General features: G+C 36.9%; 1 protein-coding gene across 7 annotated transcripts in view; it reads right to left on the bottom strand.

The window, feature by feature from the left end:
- Aspa (aspartoacylase) overlaps positions 1-19,202 on the bottom strand; it is a 34,397-nt gene extending 15,195 nt beyond the window's left edge. For 2 of the 7 annotated variants that reach the window (XM_087191643.1, XM_087191641.1), the window contains exons 1-5: positions 18,805-19,202; positions 15,277-15,472; positions 13,631-13,724; positions 10,859-10,966; positions 5,519-5,658 (exon numbers count right to left, since the gene is read on the bottom strand). In XM_087191643.1, coding sequence (XP_087047769.1) covers positions 5,519-5,658; positions 10,859-10,966; positions 13,631-13,724; positions 15,277-15,472; positions 18,805-19,025 — 759 coding nt within the window. In that variant the 5' untranslated portion in view covers positions 19,026-19,202. Of the gene's footprint in view, positions 1-10; positions 1,499-5,518; positions 5,659-10,858; positions 10,967-13,630; positions 13,725-15,276; positions 15,473-18,804 lie in introns of those variants that run through there. The other 5 variants (XM_021238158.2, XM_004857211.4, XM_087191644.1 and 2 more) reach the window with 4 other exon arrangements.
- Positions 19,203-20,413: the final 1,211 nt, after the last annotated feature.

Below are 20,413 nucleotides of genomic sequence, written 5' to 3'. Positions count from 1 at the left end.
TTTTAGGAGACAGTTACAATAAGAAAAAATTACACTTGGTTTTTCTCCTGCTTTAAAAAGTTTTACATCGGACCCTAAGCAACTAACAATAAATAGCATTAAAAGAGATAGTTGAAGGATGCATTGAGAGACAAGTGAGTGACCTGACCACAATGAGATTGTATTATTAATTTTGGCAGCACTATTAAGAATTTCACTTTTGATATCATCTTCAATCTCTCTTTTCAGAGTGCTATAGTTTTCAGAGAAGAGGTCTTTGATTTCTTTTGTTACATTGATTCCTAGGTATTGCAGGTTTTTGGATGCTATTGTGAAAGGAATTGTTTGCCCTATTTCTCTCAGTGAGTCTATTGTTCGTGTAGAGAAAAGCTATTGATTTTCGTGTGTTGACCTTGTATCCAGCTACTCTACTGAATTTGGTTATTAAGTCTAGAAGACTTTTGGTGGAGTTCTTGAGGCTTTCTATATAGAGTATCATATCATCTGCCAATAATGACAATTTGACTTCTTTGTTTCCTATCTTTATTCCTTTTCTTTCTTTCTCTTGACCAATTGCCGTGGCTAATATTTCCAAAACTATATTGAACAAGAGTGGTGATAGTGGACATCCTTGTCTTGTTCCTGATTTTGATGTGAAGGAGTTCAGTTTTTGGCCATTTAGTATGATAGTGGCTGTCGGTTTTTCATAGACGGCTTTTATCAGATTGAGGTAGACTGTCTATTCCAATTTTTGTAGGGTTTTTAACATAAATTCGGGTTGGATTTTGTCAAATGCTTTTTCTGCATTTATTGAGATGATCATATGGTTTTTGTTCTTGGCTCTATTGATATAGTGTATAACATTGATTGATTTGCACATGTTGAACCATCCCTGCATCCCTGGGGTGAATCCCACTTGGTCAGGGTGTATGATCTTGATGATCTTCTGCATTCTTTTTGCCAGAATCTTATTAAGGATTTTTGCATCTATGTTCATTAGTGAGATTGGCCTATAGTTCTTTTTCAGTTGGGTCTCTCTCTGCTTTGGGATCAAGGTGATGCTTGCTTCCAGGAATGAATTGCTTCCCTTTCAATTTCACTGAAGAGTTTAAACAGTAGTGGCAGTAATTTCTCTCTAAATGTCTTGTAGAATTCAGCAGTGAAGCCATCAGGATCTGGGCTTTTCTTAGTAAGTTTTTAATTACATTTTCAATTTCATTGATTGATATTGCGTTGTTTAGAATTTTTAGGTCTTCTCCATTCAACTTTGGTAATTCATACGTGTCTAGGAATCTGTCCATTTCTTCTGTGATTTCCATCTTATTGGTATATAGGTTCTCAAAGTAGGTATTGATGATCCTCTGGATTTCTGCTTGGTCTGTTGTAATTTCATTCCTAATTGCATGGATTTGGGCCTTTTCTTTCCTTTTTTTGATAAGGTTGGCTAAGGTTGGCTTTTAATTTTTATGGTTGAGACATATGATTAAAGTTTGTTTCAATATCAAGTTTGCCTTGAATGCTGCCAAAGAGATTCATAATATTAAAAGGCAAAACTAAATTTATGCTGAGTTAAGTGCATATTTTACTTCCTGCCAGTGGAAGCGAAATTTTGTTCAGTAAAATTTAGGAAATATCTATTCAGAGCCTTCTGTATGTGAGACAGTCTATTGCTGGGGATGTAAAAATGAGTCACAATGTACTTGCATACAAGGAAATTCTATTCCAATTGGAACTGGAGAGGTGGGTGGCCTTGAGAAAAGTCTAAAATAAGATAGATATGTTCAAAATGTGCCCCACATTAAGATAACAACTGTGTTATCTGAAAGGTTCCAAACCAGCAATGTGGCCCTTTTAGCTTTTGAACACCAGGGTTGTCCCACCGTGGAATCCCTAAAACAGTTCTTCTCCAACATGAGTGTACTTGCAGATCATTTGGGGATTTTGTTAAAATGCAGATTCTCATCCTATAGATCAGGTGCAGCCTGAGGTCCTGAATTTCTAACATTTCCCATCAGCGTCAGTGTCACCCAGGAGTTTGATGTGATCAACACCAACCAAGTTAGAGCAAAATTTGCAACCTGTTTCTGTAGGATGTTCCTGCCATCGTTCTCTGACTCTCTTCAGAACCCCAGTATTTAAACCTTGATTGGGTTAATCAATAATAACAAGTGAAGGAGGAAGGAAGGGCTCTTGGGAGAGTTAAGAGATTTATGGCTGGAAAAGGCAAGGGAAAAAGGAGGAATGAAGATTGTGATATCTAAGATGTCCATTCCCCATCATGAGTACCCCCTACACATTCTCAGACCTCAGAGAAGAGGAGATGTGGTAAGTTTCCTAGTGTGGGGCTTTCAACCTTGACCACACATTACTTAGAAAGCTTTTAAAAAAATAACAGTGCCAGGAGTCCACTCTGAGATAATCTGATCTCAATTGACTTGAGTAATCATGGTTGAAAACCACTGATCCATTTCAAATCTCTGTTTAATGACTCTAATAGTCACTCAAACTTGCAACTTAATAAAGCATCTTGCCCACAAATACAGACTAGTGGATCAAATCTGGCTTTGTGGCTTAATGGTATCCAGGAGGAAACCAAAAAGAGCCTTAGGCAGCATTTTAAGGGAAAGATAAAGACTAGGAGCGAGAAAGGAAGAAAGTACTGTATATGACAAAAATGTCAAGTATAAGACATTTAAGGCTAAAATACTTGAGATTTTAAAAATTTTAGGAGTATAAAAATAATCTTGGGGAGGCTGAGGCATGAGATTAATGAGATTAGTAACCAACAAGTTGGGTAGTAGGTCCTGGAAGTTCAGGAAAGATAGTTTGGATTTGATAGACAGTTAGGAGTTGCTCAATATTCCACAGGAGAGATTGATTGGTTGATTATCTCAGTATTTTAAATAACTACTAAGCCTGTTCTCAGCCCTGAGGTTTAAGATAGGCAAGGTCCCTCACGGAGCTACCCCACTAGTTAAGTAAATTATATATACTAATTAAATAAATTATATATAAACATATATAAATATATAAATCAGCCCATTTTAAACTGTATTAAGTGCTATAAAAGAAATAAACAGAAAAATATAGCAGAGGATAACAAAGGACTCCAGTTAGATGGAGTGATTAGAGTTAGCTGTCTCTGAGATGACAGCAGGGAAGCTGGAAATAGAAAGGTGAGAAGTCAGCCGCAGTGAAAACAAAGGCAAATTCCCTGGGGCTGGAACAAACAGAGAGTTTGAGAAACAGCAAGACTAGCAGTATCAGTGCAGCGCAGGGGTGAGCAGTGAGCACAGTGGCCCTGGAGCCAGAGTCACTGGCAGGGACCTGGTCCCCAGTCTAGATTTTGTTCTAAGGGTGGTGGTTCTTCATCAGGGATGCTCATTGGAATTACTTAGGGAATTTTCTCCCTGAATTCCTGGAGCCCAAAACAATCTTACAAAATCAGTGCTTCTCAAACTCAGGCCATATGAAAACTACCCGGGGAGCATTTAAAAAATCCCAATTCCCAGGTCCCACCCCTAGATGGTTCCAGAATACATACAGTGGCAGGGTGGAACTCCAGGCATGACTGACAATGCCAGGGATAGCTCCTAGCAAAGCCAGAGGTGGTAACAATGACGCAGAAGGCCAGGACTGTGAGAAGATCGCTCTGCACAGCTAGCTCTCAGTCTTAGCTGCTGTCTAGAAGCATCTGAGAGATTTTACTGGGCCTGGGCCTCATCCCACATGTTCCGATTTATTTTTCCTGAGGTAGCACCTGAGAAATAGCCATTTTATAGACTGTTCAGGTGATTCTAATAAAGACTGGGGTGAAACGTCACCATAAAAAAGCATCATTTGCTGATTCCAGAAAAGAAATGTTTACTCTGCTATTTACTAAAGAAGTTAAAATTCAGAGACTTTTTAAAAGGTCAAAACTAGGAGTGAGTAGGGGGCACCCATATGTGAACTGGGGACCTCTTGATCTACTGTCAAATGCTCTACCTTTGGTAATTAATATCTTCACACACCCAGGACACTTGTAACCTGTAAGTTGCCACTTTGGGGTGGGAGCTCTTGAGAGGCTGGTGCATCCGCAACTGATGAATTTAGTAATGAATGATTGTGATCAATTCTAACTCTCACACACCCTCAGTCTGCTTCCAGTCTTCCCCTCCAGGTTCTGCCTGTCTTGTTAGCATAGCTTCAGCCCCAGCCTCAAACTTACCTTGCCAGTTAGGAATCTGAGGATTCAGAAATACAGCTCCTCCCTCAATGCACAGCTCTGAGCTACACCAAGCAGCATTGCTCCTTGATGGGAACATGGGACAGAGGTGGGGTGTGGGAGGGCGAAAGCAAGAGGGAGGTAAAGGGAGGTGGGATGGGCTCTCCACAGGGCAGCTTTAGATGGACCATGTGTGTATGGAACTAGAGATGAGGCATTCCAAGTCAAGGTGTTGATCACAGGGAGGTAGCAGCAATGTCCCTGTTGCAAAGAGTATCAGTTCTGGATCTGTCATGGATACCTATGTGGCTATAGAACAGCTGTAAATTTCTGAGCCTCCACTTTCTTATATTAAAACAGATATAATAATTATCACTCACTGCACTTGGGCAGACTTTCACTTTTTGAAAACTCCTTGTCTGATTACCTTTCTGCCACCTCATTATTCTGTTACACCATCTGGCTCTCTTCATTCCTAGACTGTCGTTTAGACTTTAGTATACATAGACCAGCGATGGCAAAACTTTTCAAGTGCCCAAAGTACAACTCAAAATCCACTTATTTATTGCAAAGTGCCAACACTGCAATTAAACCTGAATATGATGTTTTAGTTTAGAAAAAACAACTCTTATCCAATGCTCAGTTACTGGGGTGACTTAGTTCACGTGGTGACAGGGCTTTGCGTGCCTGCTGTGGCATGAATGCCGTAAGTTCACCACCACTAATCTAGACTACAAATTCCATGAGACTGTAAACTATGGTCACTGATATATCCCCAGAGTGATCACAGATTATTGAGCAAAGGTCTGAATGTATTTTGCTATAGTTTGAATATGGCTAATGTCCTCCAAAGGCCCATGTGCTCAAGGTTTGGTCCCCTTGTGGTGCTACTGGAAGGTGCTGTGGACCTTTAGTAGGTGGGACCTTGTGAGAGCTCCTTATGTCACTGAGAACGTGCCTTTGAAGAGGATTTGGGGCCCCAGTCTCTGATGTTGCTCTCTGCTTTCTGGATGCTAATGTGGGGAGTTGCTCCACCACAATCTCCCCACCACTGCCATCCGGTGTCCACACCAGAAGCCAAAGCAATTCGACCACTTGATCTTGGACTGGAATCTCCATAACTGTGAGCTAAATTGCCCTTTTCTCTTTGTAAATTAATTGCCTCAGATATTTTGTTATAGTAACAGAAAGCTGCTTAATATACTTCCCTACATTGTAGTGTTTTGGGGAACATCAAAATTACATAATGTACGTAAAATGCTGTGTGATCAAACTCAACTCAAAGGTGGAACATTATGATTTTCAATATTTTAAAGAAATAGCAGAAGTTACCTGAAGGTTAGGATGGATAATAGCAGCAATTTCTCCATTTTCATTCCTGGGAAAATCAACTTTCTCCATTATTTTATAGGCCTCAATAGCACAGGGAGGAAATTCTTTTCCTATGATGAAATAATATATTGCAAGAGCAACTAAAAAAAGTTAATACTTTAAAGAAGGAAAAAGAACAACAGAAATGAAGACAATTATAAAGAGGACAAATCAAGTTTAGTTAAGGATGTTCATAAACAACAGAAAGCCAAAAGATGTTCTTGAATTATTACTCATACCATACTTTCCACAAATACACTGATGGAGAGACAGGGATGGAAGAGAGCTTTAAAAGGCCAGTGTGAGAGAAAAAGAGCCATGACCATGAATCAGGGCTCCTGGGCTCTCTTCTAGTTGTATCATCTTTTTATTTTCCCTAATTGTGTCATTTTGAGCAAGACACTTAACTTCTAGAGGCTTGCTTGCCTCTCTCTCTCTCCTTCCTTCCTTCCTTCCTTTTCTTTTCTTTCTTCCTTTTTTGGTACCAGGGATCAACTGCTTTCATTTCTGTCAAGTGAAGGTTTTGGATTAGCTAATCTTGGAGCACCCTTCCAATTCTGACTTTTAGAACATATGTGTTCAGGAGGACTTCCTGAAAGTTAGGTGATTTCAGTCTAGTGTCCCTTTCTTTTAACTATGTGCTTTAAACACTTGAACAGCTCCTGAGCAATGCAGGCTATCTGCCAGCAGTGGAGTCCAACTTTCAAAGACATGGCAATATCAAACAACTCAGTACCCAGAGACATGGGAAAGGAGTAGTTTACATATATACCAGACCTTCTCTCAACTCAAAGGGAAGTCTTCCTTTGCCCTTAGAGCAGAGACAGGATGAGGGAGACCGAGTAATCATGCTGAGTAATCACTTACGATCAGCTAGTTTTTGCTGCATAGCATATTACCCCAGAACTTAACAGCTTAAAACAACCAGCCCTTAATGTAGCTCATGATTCTGCATTGTTTGACAGTTTCTCTGGTTTGGACTGGCTTTGTTGATTTCTGACTGCTTTGAGCTTGTATTTGGAGTGAGCTGTCAGATCAGCTGGAGGCTGGGTGAGCTGAGGTGGCCTCATTCTCACATCTGGCATTTGACAGTTGGAGCTGCAGGACTACTGGAGGGAGGTGTCTGAGCTTTCTATCTTATGGCCTTTCATTATCTAGCAGATTAGCGTGGACTCATTCCCATAATGGCTGCACATGGTTTCCAAGAGCCACAAAAAACCAAGTCTCAGTGTGCAAGTTTTTTTTTTCCCTAAAGCTCTTCTGTGGCACAAAAATAAGTCATATGGCCAAGCCAGATTCAAGGGGTAGGGAAGAACTCCCTGATTGATGCAAAGATGGAAAATGAGGTGTACTGGATAACCATTATGGAAATCACTGTGGAGATTTCTCAAACTGAAATTAGAAATTCCATAAGACCCAGCTATTCCCCTGCTAGGTATCTTTCCCAAAGAGCTTAAATCATCATACTACAGCGATACATGCATACCAGTGTTTATAGCAACACAACTTGTAATAGCTAACTCCTGGAAGTAGCTAGTATACCCATCGACAAATGATTGGATAAAGAAAAGGTAGTATCTACTCTTAAGTGAAATAAATCAGAATGGATGTTTAAATATTGCATTGTTTCTCTGGAGTGAGGAACTGAAAGCGGAAAAAAGGACTAAAATATATAATAGATATTGGTAAGTGCGAAGAAAATGTTCAAATGGAAAGAGGAACAAGGGAGGCGGGAGGGAGAAAGGAAGGAAGGGACAAGAAAAAAAGTGAAAATAGAAGGAAAAAATGGAAACACAACTTTTGTACATAGGGAGTGGAAGGAGCTTGAGGGGAGGGGGGATGGGAAAAAAAGGGGAGGGATGTACCATGAAAAAAAAAGAATATATATATATATGCATATAGAAATAATATAAATATATTCTCATATGGATAAAAAAAGAAAATGTGGTATCTATATATAATAGAATACTACTTGGCTATAAAGAGCGAGAAATTTGAGACATTTTGTAGGAAGTGGATGCAGCTGGAAAATACAGTGTTGAGGAAAATAAACTAGACACCCAAGCTTAAATACCATATGGCGTCTCTCATTTGAGTGAGGCAAAGGACAAACTAAGAAAATGATAAAGGATGGATAGAAAGGGACAAGGGGATGGTCTCATAGGGAAGGGGTCCAAGGGAACAAGGGTGAGGGGTGAGGAGAAAGGGTAGGAGAAATAAGGAGAATAAAGATATGCCATGTACAGGAACCTAATAACCCTAGTTAATGTAAATATTATATGCCATAACATGAGATAAGACAAATAATATCAACAAGAACGAAAAATAGGATAGGGGAACTGGGGGGGGAGGGGAAGGGGATGAAAAAGAGAAAGAAACATGCTGTAACATGTAACCATTCCCCAGGACGACTGTAAACTAGACAAACTGCAACATGTATAAGTAAAATAAAAGATTTAAAAATCCCCTCAAGGAATAATAAAAAAAGAGCTGTACTGGAAATACCACTCTCTACCCCGGTAGTAGGAATCCATGGATCATGATTTGTAAACTGTTTCCATGGATTTGTGACCTTATAACTGAGTGCATCATTTCTTACCATATTGTAGTTCCACACTTAGTATTCAAGGATTTCTTGTGAATATTTTGTGACCTTCCAAACACCAGTTCTTTTAGACAGTGTAGAACCTGTCTTCAGACAAAGGCAGTGACCAGCTGATTCTCTGGTTTAATGACTGTGGAACCAAAGAATTCCCTAGCACAAAAGAAGTTCCTGTGTGTACAACCTGAGGCTAAGGAATTATTCTCCCCACCAACACTGAACTGCACACTAGCCACATTGCTCATTTCTAAACAATTCTGAAATTGTCTATGGGAATCATTATTTACATAGGATGTCTCTTGAATTTCATTTTAACTATTTTTTTCAAATTTAAAATAAACTTTTATTATAATTAATAGACTTTAATTTTTAGTACATTTTAGATTTACTCACTTATTCATGAGCAGATGTATATACAGTGTCAAACTCATTTTCATCAGTTTCCATTTAATTAATTGTTAATTACATAAATAATACATGAATGTATTATTCTTGTTGAATATAATCAAAACAAAATTAACTTGGTTTATTCTTATCCTCCTCTGTAATCACTGTTATCAGTTTGGTGTGTTTTAAGTATTCTAGTAAGTGATTATTATTACTTTAGCGTATGTGGGGCTGAAGCGAGCACTTATTATTATTTTAAAGCAAATTCATGTACTGTATTTTTTTTGTTTTGTTTTGTTTTTTGGTACCGGGGATCAAACTCAGGACCTTGCACTTGCAAGGAAGGCAGTGGTGTACTGTATGTTTTGATGTGCAATTTGTTTTCTTTTAGTTAACAATATGTTTTGAAGATTCTTTTGTTAGTTTATTTAACTCTTTACAACTGGACATCTGAGTCTTTTCCCATTTTTTTGATGTTACAAACAAAGTTGAAGTGATCACCCTTATATACAACATATTGGGTGGGCATAAGTTTCTTTGAGATGTGGAATTGCCAGGTTATAAGATTTGTGTATTTTGAGAAGTAGATACTATAAAATTATCCTTGAAAGTGTCTTTACAAATTTATTTGTTCACTAGCAGGGAATAAGACTATCCCATTTTCCTATATTTTTTTCACTAAAATTTAATATTATTAGATTTTAATATTTTCTGAATATAATGGAGGAAAATGGTTTCTCATTTTAATTTGCATTTCTCTGATTACTTGTGATATTGAACATCTTTCTGAGTTTTATTGGACATTTGCATTTCCTAGTCTTCCTTTGCTCTTTAGAATGGAAGTTAAGCTCCCAGCCAGGGGCAGACCAGTGAGGAGTGGAGCCCCACGGGTGCTCCCACCCCCCTGGTTGTGCCTGTACCCGGATCCACACCCTAGAGGCACAGGGGGTCATAAAGGCCATTGTCCTGAGCTTCAGAAGATAGAGCAGAAGTGGACAACAGAAAGAGGGCCTCTCTCAGGCTCCTTGATGAAAACTGAAGCCCACTGGAAAAGCAAAGAGAATCTCTGCAATAAAGGCACACTAGACCATCGTAATTGGTAAGCTGGAGGGATCATCACCTCCCATCGGAACCTGGATTATCTTCAGGGGAAGAGCAGCTGGAACCTGCAGTAGAACCTTGCAGAGTTCAACCCTGCAGGAAGTCAGGGAACTCAACTTGGGCCTTGCAGCCAGAAATCAGCCTGAATCTGAAGGGTCTGCTGCAGGCTTGCTGAGACTCATTGACTTAGACCGGCATACTGTGGCCCACCTTGTCTATTGTGACAGCAGAGATGTACCCTGAAGGAGGCCCTTCATTTTTATTTTTTATTTTCAAAATTTTTTTTCTCTCAGTTTTAATTTTTGTTTTTTTCTCCTCTTTTCAATTTTTTTCTGCTTTTTCTTTCTCTCTCTCACTCTGTCACTCTCCCACATTGTTCTTCATCTCCCTTTTTGTTCCTGTTTCTGCCCTAATTCGGATTTCTTCTTTCTCTTTTCTTCTCGCTGTTTCCTTCTCTGGATTGTCATTAGTTTCAAAGGAAAGTGAATACAGTTTCTAGCTTCCCTATTGCTGATAGGTTGTTCTGTTCTTATCTTTGTTCTTTCATTCTGTCTTTTCTTCTTGTCTCCAACAGTTCCCTGAGTTCGTGTGATCTTCTTTTGTCCTCTGGCCTCACTTCTAACCTCTCCCTATCCTTCTACCTATCTATCCCTTCCTCCCCAACCTCTTCTAAGTCACCATCCCAAAGGGTAAAGTTGCTATATTGAAGAGTCTGTTCATTATAAACATATTTTGGGCTGGTCCTCGATTTTGATCTAATTCACATGGTTAAAGGTGATAGATTAATAACTACCACAAATTGCTATTTTCTAAGCTATACTTTATATTATTGTTATTGCTGATTGTATCACTTGGGCTAAGGTGTTGTGATCAATCTAATCAGGTATCCTTCTGATATAATGAAAATGAGATTGCCCCAGAGTCATTTGAATGGAAATTAATAGGAAAGTAAGGATTTGATTTGGGGGCTTTATTTGGCAACTGCGTTTCTTGAATGTATCTATTCTTGATATTGAGGAATTCCTGGAGTGCATAAAAGTTTTAAAAAGCATCTAAGATTGTGAACATGACAAATTTGACCAGGATTCAAGTAGCTATTTCAGTGTTTAGTGCTTGTTTTATACATACACACAATTAAATAGTGAATATGTTTTTACACACATACATGTACATACTCACAATTAAGGAAATAACTCCCATCCACTACTTACCTTGATTGAACTGATGTATAAAATCAAGAGCATGTTTAATCATTTTTCTCATTTGATCCAAAATATCAGCTCTCAAAACACCTTGAGGCTGGGGGCCAACTTCTATACCTAGGTACAGAAAGGGGGGTAGTCATATTTGTATAAGTATTTGAAAATACTGTGAAATTAAGCATTTTAACATATCAAGGTCTAGAATGTTATTATTAAAAGTTATTTAAAAAGTAGCATCATTTAGCATCAAGGAAAATATCTGATTCACAATTTAGGTAAAATATAAAGCAGAACCTTTATATGTCTTTTTATCTTTTAAAAACATTTGTTGTGCTTGCTTTCTTGTGCATATGTATAAACATTTATTTAAGTGTATGGTATCACAAGTATGGGTAAGGTACGTACCTGTGCATAAATGATTTGTACAAATGTGCAAAACATTGTGGTCATGGATGTGTCACTCTATGTATTGTAGAATACATTGTTTGCTTACCACAAATTTATTCCACCTTCTACCCTTCTAATAGAATCAAAACTTTGGTTGGGTATACAATCTTCAAGGTAAATGAACTTTTCTTCAGTTCAAGAGTAAAGATAGGATAGTTTAAGTCACACATTGTAATTTTAAAATCTTAATGACTGATCGAAGAATGGATCTGTGGCCCAGTTCTGTCAGAATGAAAGATCTACAGGGGAGTTCTTCAGAGTCCTTTTTCTTGCTAGATTTTCACATTAACATATGATATTTGGAACTATAGTGGACATCTTGTGTCACTTAGGGACAACTGATGACATGTTAAAAATGCTAAAACAGAAAGATAAAAAGAATCCGGGCCCTCATGATGTTGGTAAACTGTTACATAAAATAACAGATCTGTATTATTGCTTAAGCCTTTTTGGGTTACCTGAACCCAAAAGTATTCTACATATTTCTGTCTTTGAGGGAGCTGGAAGGGTGTGGTTGGTTATTCCTACATGGAAAGGGAGAAGCTATGGAGGAGTGGTGGCTTCACCCAGAAAAGGCAGTTATTAAAGTTTATTTTTTTCCTGAGGAGAAAAACAAGTTGAGTGGCCATATATACAAAATGAAAAATTAACTCTGTCACAAGATCCTCTATCAGAGCAGGATATTTAAATTTGTAGGACATGGCTATGGCATTGTCAGAAGTGGAGCTGAAGGAACAATGGTCAAAGATAACTTTATTGAATTTCAAGTGACACCACAGCTTATCTGGGAAGGTTAGGGGAAGGCTGTGTCAAGCCACCCTTCCATGTGCATGAAAAAGAGAAAAAGAGGGAGATGGCAATGATCATGAGGCTGGCTACAGCAAACTGCATCTTTCTGGAATAAAGTTCACCCAGAAAGATCCTGTCACATTTCAGCCACATTAACAATAGGACACAAAGGTGGTCCTTGTAGGTGGTTAGTAGTTTAAGCAAGTTTTTAGGGGTGTTAGTCTAGTGAATTATAAAATGTCAATTCAGAAAGAATGCATCTCAATTTTCAGTGTTTTAAAATGACTTATGAAATGAAAGTATTCCAAATAATATAGCAAAGTTGGAAGGAATACTAATATTTCTAATTATTTAAAAACTTAATACTCCCTCATATTGAAATGTTTTTTAAACATTTAACTCTATATTTAAGGGTCAAACATGTGAACAGCTAGTTGGTCTAGCTAAGAACATCATTGCCCATAAATATCACAGGCCAAGATCGATATTTTAAAGTTTAGAAGCCTTTTATTTGGTGTGAAAGTGAACTATGATCTCTATCTCATATTATTATTATTATTTTTATCTGATGGTGCTAGGGATTGAACCAAGGACCTCACTCATACTAGGCAAATGCTCTACCATTGAGCTATATCGTTTAACCCTATCTCATATTATTAAGGCTTTGGTTTATTTCAGTTATGTATCTATAATTGAATATTTATCTTTCTCTAATTGTACATGATTAATTCTCTTAACTATGCATCAAAAGTATCAATGCTTGAATAACCAGGATACTTTTTAAAAATTTAATTTTATGTGCTAACTTGCTCTTAAATTACTTGGTTAGACCATCTGAGTTCTAACATCTGAGATCTAACAAAAAAGATTTTAAGTTGTAATAACAATTTTATTTTTAGTGTAGTCTGCAAATAATTAATTATGATATTAGGTCTCTTAGGAAAGAGAATGGAATTACACCCACTATGGCCATTTATCGCTCTATGCAGTAATTACCTGGTTACTTGTATATCTTCTCATTAGATATTAAGCTCTTTGAGGAAAGATGGTGTGCTGTGTTCATTATCATATCCCCAGCACCTAGCAGAGTGTTATAGTAGACACAGAATGAATAACTATTGAATGCATACATTTTTGGAGTAATTAATTATGTAGAGTGGGGTTTCATTAAAGGTGATATTTCACTTGGGTCTTAGGAATGAGAAGAATCTGCCAGACCAATTTGATGGGCCAAATATAACAGCAAGAGAAATAAAACAAAACAAAACTATATAGCTGCTCAGGGAAATTGAGAAAATTAGGATTGGAGCCTGCCTGAGGCAAATTTTCTTATTACCTGACAGTTATGAATTTTAATCATATGCAAGATATCTATAAATGTTCTTTAAAAATAATTTACTCGGCTGGGGATTTAGCTCAGTGGTTCTGCCGCCTGCCTCACAAGCACAAGGACCTGAGTTTGATCCCTGGTACCAAAAAAAAATTTCTCAAAGTTTCAGCTACGATATATTTTATTCATTCACAACAATAGCAAATACAACTTACCCACAGGATACTTGGCAATAGAACGAGTGGTTGCATATTTGAGGGAAGGATGTTCAATAAGGTAAACATAGCAGGGCAATGGGGCCAAAGAAGTCTGAAAAGAATTTAAAACATCTTTTTTATTATGTAAAGATGACATTTTGTTCTCTTTTCTACTACAGAGTCAGCAGTGCCTTCAATATGCTGTACTTCATCATCTAAGATTAGTCAGATGGCTTTATGAAACATGCTATAAAATTTGATGTTATTACAGCTTTGAAAACACACAAATGAATTTAAAGTTGAATTACATGTAGGTTTCTGGGCAAAATGTACATTCAACAAAGCTCCAGAACCATGACCAAACAACATGAAATACATTTTCCTCCTGAATAGATTTGGTTATTTTTGTTTTTATCATTGGTTATAATTATTATTTAGCTTAGTATTGGTCTCTTTAGGAATTCTATTTCTACTCCTGTGGTCCAGCTCTCTAAATATCCTGGGTGAGTTCCCCTCCTTCTGCTTATTTGAATGAGAATTTGAGTCAGAACTCCTGGTTTTTACAACTATCAGCCAAGCTACTGTCTCACAACCAAAGCATTCAGCCTCTCTTCAGTGAGCAACAAAGAACAGTTGCATTGTGATCTTCCACTAGAACCACTCTCTAGTTATTGTTAAAAACTCTATTGAGGCTAGGTATTAGGTTAAACACTTTAATGACTTTATCTCATTGAAAGTTTTTGGTTGTCATTTGGCATAAGTGCTATTATTTTGCCAATTTTATAAAATGAAAGAGGCTAAGCTCTGAGTTGAGCATTTTGTCCAAGGTTTGTGAGTGAGAAAGTCAGGATTTAAAAATCAGGTTCTCTGGGCTATGTGAGTCAAACTTTTCCTACTAAACCATACTAGCTGTCAGGAAGGAAGATCATCTATTACATAGAATTAACACACAATTCACTATTTGTGTTTTTGCTTGATTGTTATTCTTTTTAAAACAAGTATTCTTTAGCTATAGGTATTGGACTGCTGAATTTTTCATCTTACAGATTTCTGAGCCTTAAAATGATTATCTATTTGAAGTATACGCCAAAGATTAAATGTGTGTTGGGGTATCTGAATCAAATAGCAACAAGAGCAGACCTAAAGAGAGCCAGTCTTTTTTTACCATCAACATCAAATGACAATTTCTTGAGCTTCCTAATTCCTGAAATTGAGATACTTTAATCACAAAATTTACATTTTTGATATTAATTTTACTTCATATTACCAAATAGCTAATGATTTGGTGGCTACTGGGGTAAAATTTATAATTTTATAGATACAAAGATTGTTTTGCTTTTATTCATTATATTTATCATTTTCCTTATTTCCCCACCTTCTCTCCTGCATGTCGAGAGTGCCTCTGTATTCTGGTTTAGTCCCCAAACTGACCTCTCACTCTGGCTTTGGTTTTTTTGCTTTGGTACCAGGGATCGAACTCGGGTCCTTCTGCTTGCGAGGCAGGCAGTGGAACCACTGAGCTAAATCCCTGGCAGTCTGGCTTTGGAATAGATCCCATTTCTCTTAGACATTCTTTCCTTACCCTTTTCCCATTGTTTCATATCTATAATTACTTAAAAGTACAGATCCTATGCTAACTCATAAGTTAATAACATTGTAATTACCTTAATATAATGAAACATCTGAATTAAAAAGTCATTCTTGGAATCTTCAAGAATAAGAGTGCACCCCATATTAGAAGTAGTATTATGAAGGTCAAAAATAATGTCATAGGAATCTTCACTATTTTTTTGACCAAATAAATGATTTATTTCTTGAGCCCTTCTCACTTCGTATGGCAAATCCTCTGACATCTTTTTGCTGTTATTAGCAGAAAGAAAAAGATTAACAACTTCTGAGGCTAAGATAACATAAATTTATTACAAGAACAGAGTGTACAAAGTACTAGTTGCCAAACTTTTAATATAAAAAATTTGTGAGGAAAATGAAATCTTGTCTGAAGACTGTATAAGTGAAAAATCTCATTTTTTTCTCCATTTGATTCTATATAACAAATGTTGCATTGACGTGTGCAAAATAAGTTGTCTTATGGTACTTGTCATAGGTAGAATATTTCAAACAAAATTTATCTTTTGACTTCAACCTTGAACAAAATTTGTCCATTAATTTTGCAAATAATTTCTGAGTAGTTACAGCATACTTGTTACTTATTAAGGGGATAGGCCAGTGATAGTGAATCTTTTAGAGATCAAGTGCCAAACTCCAACCCCAAATCCACTTATTTATTGCATCGTGTCACCACTGCAATTAAATCTAAACATTGAAGTTTTAGCTTAGAAAAAACAACACACACATTAACATCTTTTGTCTTAAAAGAAAAACACAATAACACATGTACCATAGGCTCGCCATCCCTGGGCTGGGCCATTAAATCCACCTTGCCCTTGTCCCTTTCACCGTAGCGTGTTTTACTCCACAAAAATAGTCAAACTTAGGCACTCCCATCATCTTAATTAGGATTTTTAATTGAGGGCTAGGAGCTGCCAGTGGTCCAGGGACAAGGTTTACAGATGAGAGTCTGCAAATCTTCAAAAAATACAAAATGTTGCAGTACAGACATATATGTATTTTTTTTTAGAGAGGGCTCATGGGTTAATAGTTTTATTGTATACTCAAATGATTCTCTTTCCTCCCTCTTCTCACTTCCTGCAATGATTAGGATACATTTTTTCTTGCTATACATGATAATGGTTTAAGTTTATTTTCCTTCATTAAGCCATGAAAATGTATTTTCCTATAATTTCACCCATTTTTATTCCCTGGCTATTTTTGTTAGTATCTTCAAGGGGCCTACAGTTTGTACCTGAATTTTCCCTTCTTGGAACAGAATTGAGATGGTGGAGCAGCCATTTTGTAACTATGAGACAAAAAGCCATGAAGACAACAAGGTGCATGTGAGGAACCGTATAGTGGAGAGACAGAAGGAGCCACTGCATCAGGCCTGGACTGCCTACCTTTGGACTTACTATTTATGAACAAAAAGCTTTTATTTATTCTTGGGTTTCTATTATATGCAACCATATATATATAAGTATATATATTTACGAGTTAATTTATGAAATATGAGTGTGACCCTAATTCTATCTGTTTCTACACCATTCTACCCTTTTTAGGTAATGGCACCACTACCCACCTAGCTGCTCAGAATGAAGGCTTGGAGTTTTGAAAAATAATGGACACAGTTTCTGTGCCTGGAGGCCAAATCTCACTGAAAGATCCCAGGGAAAGAATAGACAGGTCAAGAACCTGAAAGGCACTATCAGCTATGCTAATTTGCTTAGATCTATTCTGGACCGGAAATTTGAAAAGAGTTTTCAGCAGGAGAAAGGCATGTGATTTGCATGTTAGGATGATCCCTATGGTTATCATATAGAGAAACTATGGTAGGAAGGACTATAATAAGACTGGGTGCACGAATATCCCCAGAAGAAACAAATTAACGTAGTGAACAGGGGGACGAAGACTGAGTTTGCAGTTATTGCAAATATTGGGAGGACATGGGGGAATGAAGACCTGGAAAGGTTCTAAGATGATTTCTTTTTTTTTTTTTTTGTACCAGGGATCAAACTAGGGACCTTGTGCTTGTGAGGCAGGTGGAGGCACCACTGAGCTAAATCCCTGGCCCTAAGATGATTTCTACAAGGACTTTGATGGGTAATAGTGTCATCACTATGACAAAAAACACAGGAAATGAATAAATTTAGGAGAGGAAGAATAGGATGAATTAATTAATCTCTTATAAATTTTCATAACTACCCTAAGAGAGAACTGTCTAGCCTCTGAATAGTGTTCAGAGTAGGAAGCACAGTATGAATTTATTTGGGAAGTTAATCTGATGATTGAAAGAGTTATTTTCAACATATTCATACTTGTAATATACAAGTTAGTAGTTATTTTAGGTTCATAAATGTTATTGTGTTGACACATAATCTCCGTTATGATAAAGTATTTCATAAATTAAAATTTATGCTAGTAAAATTGTTATTTGATACACAAGCATTACTACTTTAAATTGTCTTGAAAAATTTATTCCATTAAATGAGCATATCTATATTAAAAGTAGTATTTGGGCTGGGGATTTAGCTCAGTGGTTCCGGCATCTGCCTCGCAAGCACAAGGTCCTGAGTTCAATCCCCGGTACCAAAAAACAAAGTAGTATTCATCTTTTGTTCTGTGATGAGACTAAACCTAAGGAGTTTTCTAACTCAAATTAGTATTTATCAGAAAAAAGTACATAAAGCTGCACAGTTAGATGTTCCTGTGAGTATCTGATATCCTAGGCAGTGGTCTACCAACTCACTGAAGGTAAAAAGCATCTTGTACACAGCCTTGTATTCCCATAGTACCTGGTACAGTGAAAAGAACAGATGTTTGATAATAATTTTAGGTAAAAGAAGTGGTAAAAGATAAACTTAGAGGCATTTACAGTGGTCACTATTATGATATAAACAAGGGCAAAAAAATTAGTAAGGGCCCAACCAGAATAGTATGATTATTCCAACTGTCTTATAAATCAGCTGCAGTTCAAAGTCAAAAAGTTCAAGGGAAGTGTCTTTAGCTCTCATTATCCTCATTTATGGTAATGGTATCATCACCATTACCACACACAGAGTGGTCTGATGTTTTCTGGCAGTGGATACTTATTGACTCTTTCATTCAACCAATAGTAATTGAAACATTACATTTTCCTCAACTAGAACTTTATGTACTATCATAAGCCTAGTCAAATGAAAACATAGTGATTTCCTAGAAAGTTAATACATATGTACACAATCACAGTGGCCAAACACTAATTTAATACAAAGATTTATTAAATCTTTAAAGATATGATTTAAAAATAAAAACCTTTTTTATTATTTCAGTCTGTATAGAATACATGTAAAAAGATAAATCTGTTAAGTGACAGGTAGTATGTTAACAAGTTTATAAAAGACCATGTGAATACCTAGTTTTGGTAACTGCATAACTCACAATTATGATTCAACACGATTAAAAGTGAAAGTGCTCTTACTCCCTATATCCATTCCATGTGTGAACATAGGTATTTATCATACACACATATGTGTTCTTTCTCTCGCACCTACCACTTTGCACACAGGCAAGCACACACACAACATAAAAAGTAGTCTTACCCAAGATTTTCAAGGTCAAAAACACGATTCAGGTCACAGTCGATATATCTCAGACACTTCTTCACTGCTCTTGGATTGCTAATAAATGGTTTTACTTCCAGTCCTGTTCTCTGAATTTCAGCGCCATCCTGTAGCCAGTGCTTAACTAGAAATACTCCTGTTAGCTCATTCCCGTGCGTTCCTCCAAAGATAGCAATCTTTTTAATAGGTTTTTCAGTCATTTTACCAGGGAGTTTTATCTGATTTCTGCAATTCAGAAGAGAGAAGATCAAAAGAAGCTTAATTTCCTAAGAAAGGTTTAGGAATTTAAATCTAAGTGAGAATTTAACCAAAGTGCAAAGTACAGAGTTCCCTTGAGTGAGGTCTTTTTAAAACTTTCTATTACAAGTTCTGAGCTTTGTTTATTATATGGACACCAACTTCTGTAGCCCTGCCCTTTACCATATTTGGATTAAAATATGCAAAGATCAACTAGAGATACAGCTGTTAATGTCTAACTCCCTCAGATGGTCAGTAGATCTAAGTACAACAATAAATTAGGACCTCCTACTAAGACAGACATTGTTTTCCCTTTAGCTAGAATGTCATCCAATAGAGATTTTATGATTATTTATGATAATAAAATACTTTATATATTTATAATCCCCAAAATATAAAAAGAATCTACTATCTATCTAATCTCCACTGACAATTACAAACATCTCTTTTCTGAGATGAGCTCAGGCCCTTTTCATGATCTGAGAGCATTTGAGTCTCTTCTCTAGGCAGCCAGAGGCAGATGCTCACAGATTTCTTGAGCCAGGCCCCCTTCTTCCATAATGTCTTTTCACAAACAGGGACACAAGGATTCAGTCAGTGATCACTGGTAATTAAAAAGGCTACTTTGAAACATCTTTTGTTTCTCATGAACTTTTTGGTAATTCTGTGTCAACCTTGGGGGGAATAAAGGAAAAGCAAGTGTTAGTAATGCATGAAAGTCTCTGTAATGCCTGAAAAATCTCTTGGGACATACTATATACATTAACCTCATCATGTGAGTTAATATAGACACAGCCTCACTACTGGCAGCAGGGACTCTCCACTAGAATGTGTTCAAACACGGGCCTTATTAAGAGAAACAATCCAGAATACTAAAATGATTACATGCCTTTGGAAAAGTGACTCTGAGACAAATCCGATTTGATTTCATGCTCAATCACCCAGAAAGTTAGTATGTTCAAGGGCTGGAAATACTATGTATTAGTAATGCCAGGTTGTTTGATAGGAGTATTAAAAGAGTAATTTATTGCAATTTCAGGTGAGTTAATTTGTAATGTTCTTCGACATACATTAGCCCAGTTTATTTATATAACCATGTTGTAAAACAGGATAGGTTAGGTATTCACATCCACATTATAGGAGTAAAGAGAGGTTAAATAACCTGATTAAGTTTGGACAGCTATATAAGAGAAAACTAGGCCTGAGACTCACATTTCTGATTAAGTCCAGTGTTTTTCACAGGACGACAGGGTGCCTCTTGGTTATTTTTTATTTCCTCTGAAGTTCTAATTTTGCTCTTTAGGAATTCACAGTCAGTACAGTACTCAGGAAGCAAGCATACAAGCACAGT

Source organism: Heterocephalus glaber, unplaced genomic scaffold (assembly GCF_053883595.1).
Source record: "Heterocephalus glaber isolate CG9 unplaced genomic scaffold, H.glaber_assembly_v1.0 deba00001564, whole genome shotgun sequence".
Classification (NCBI taxonomy): Eukaryota; Metazoa; Chordata; class Mammalia; order Rodentia; family Bathyergidae; genus Heterocephalus; species Heterocephalus glaber.
This window is presented reverse-complemented; position numbering and strand designations above follow the sequence as displayed.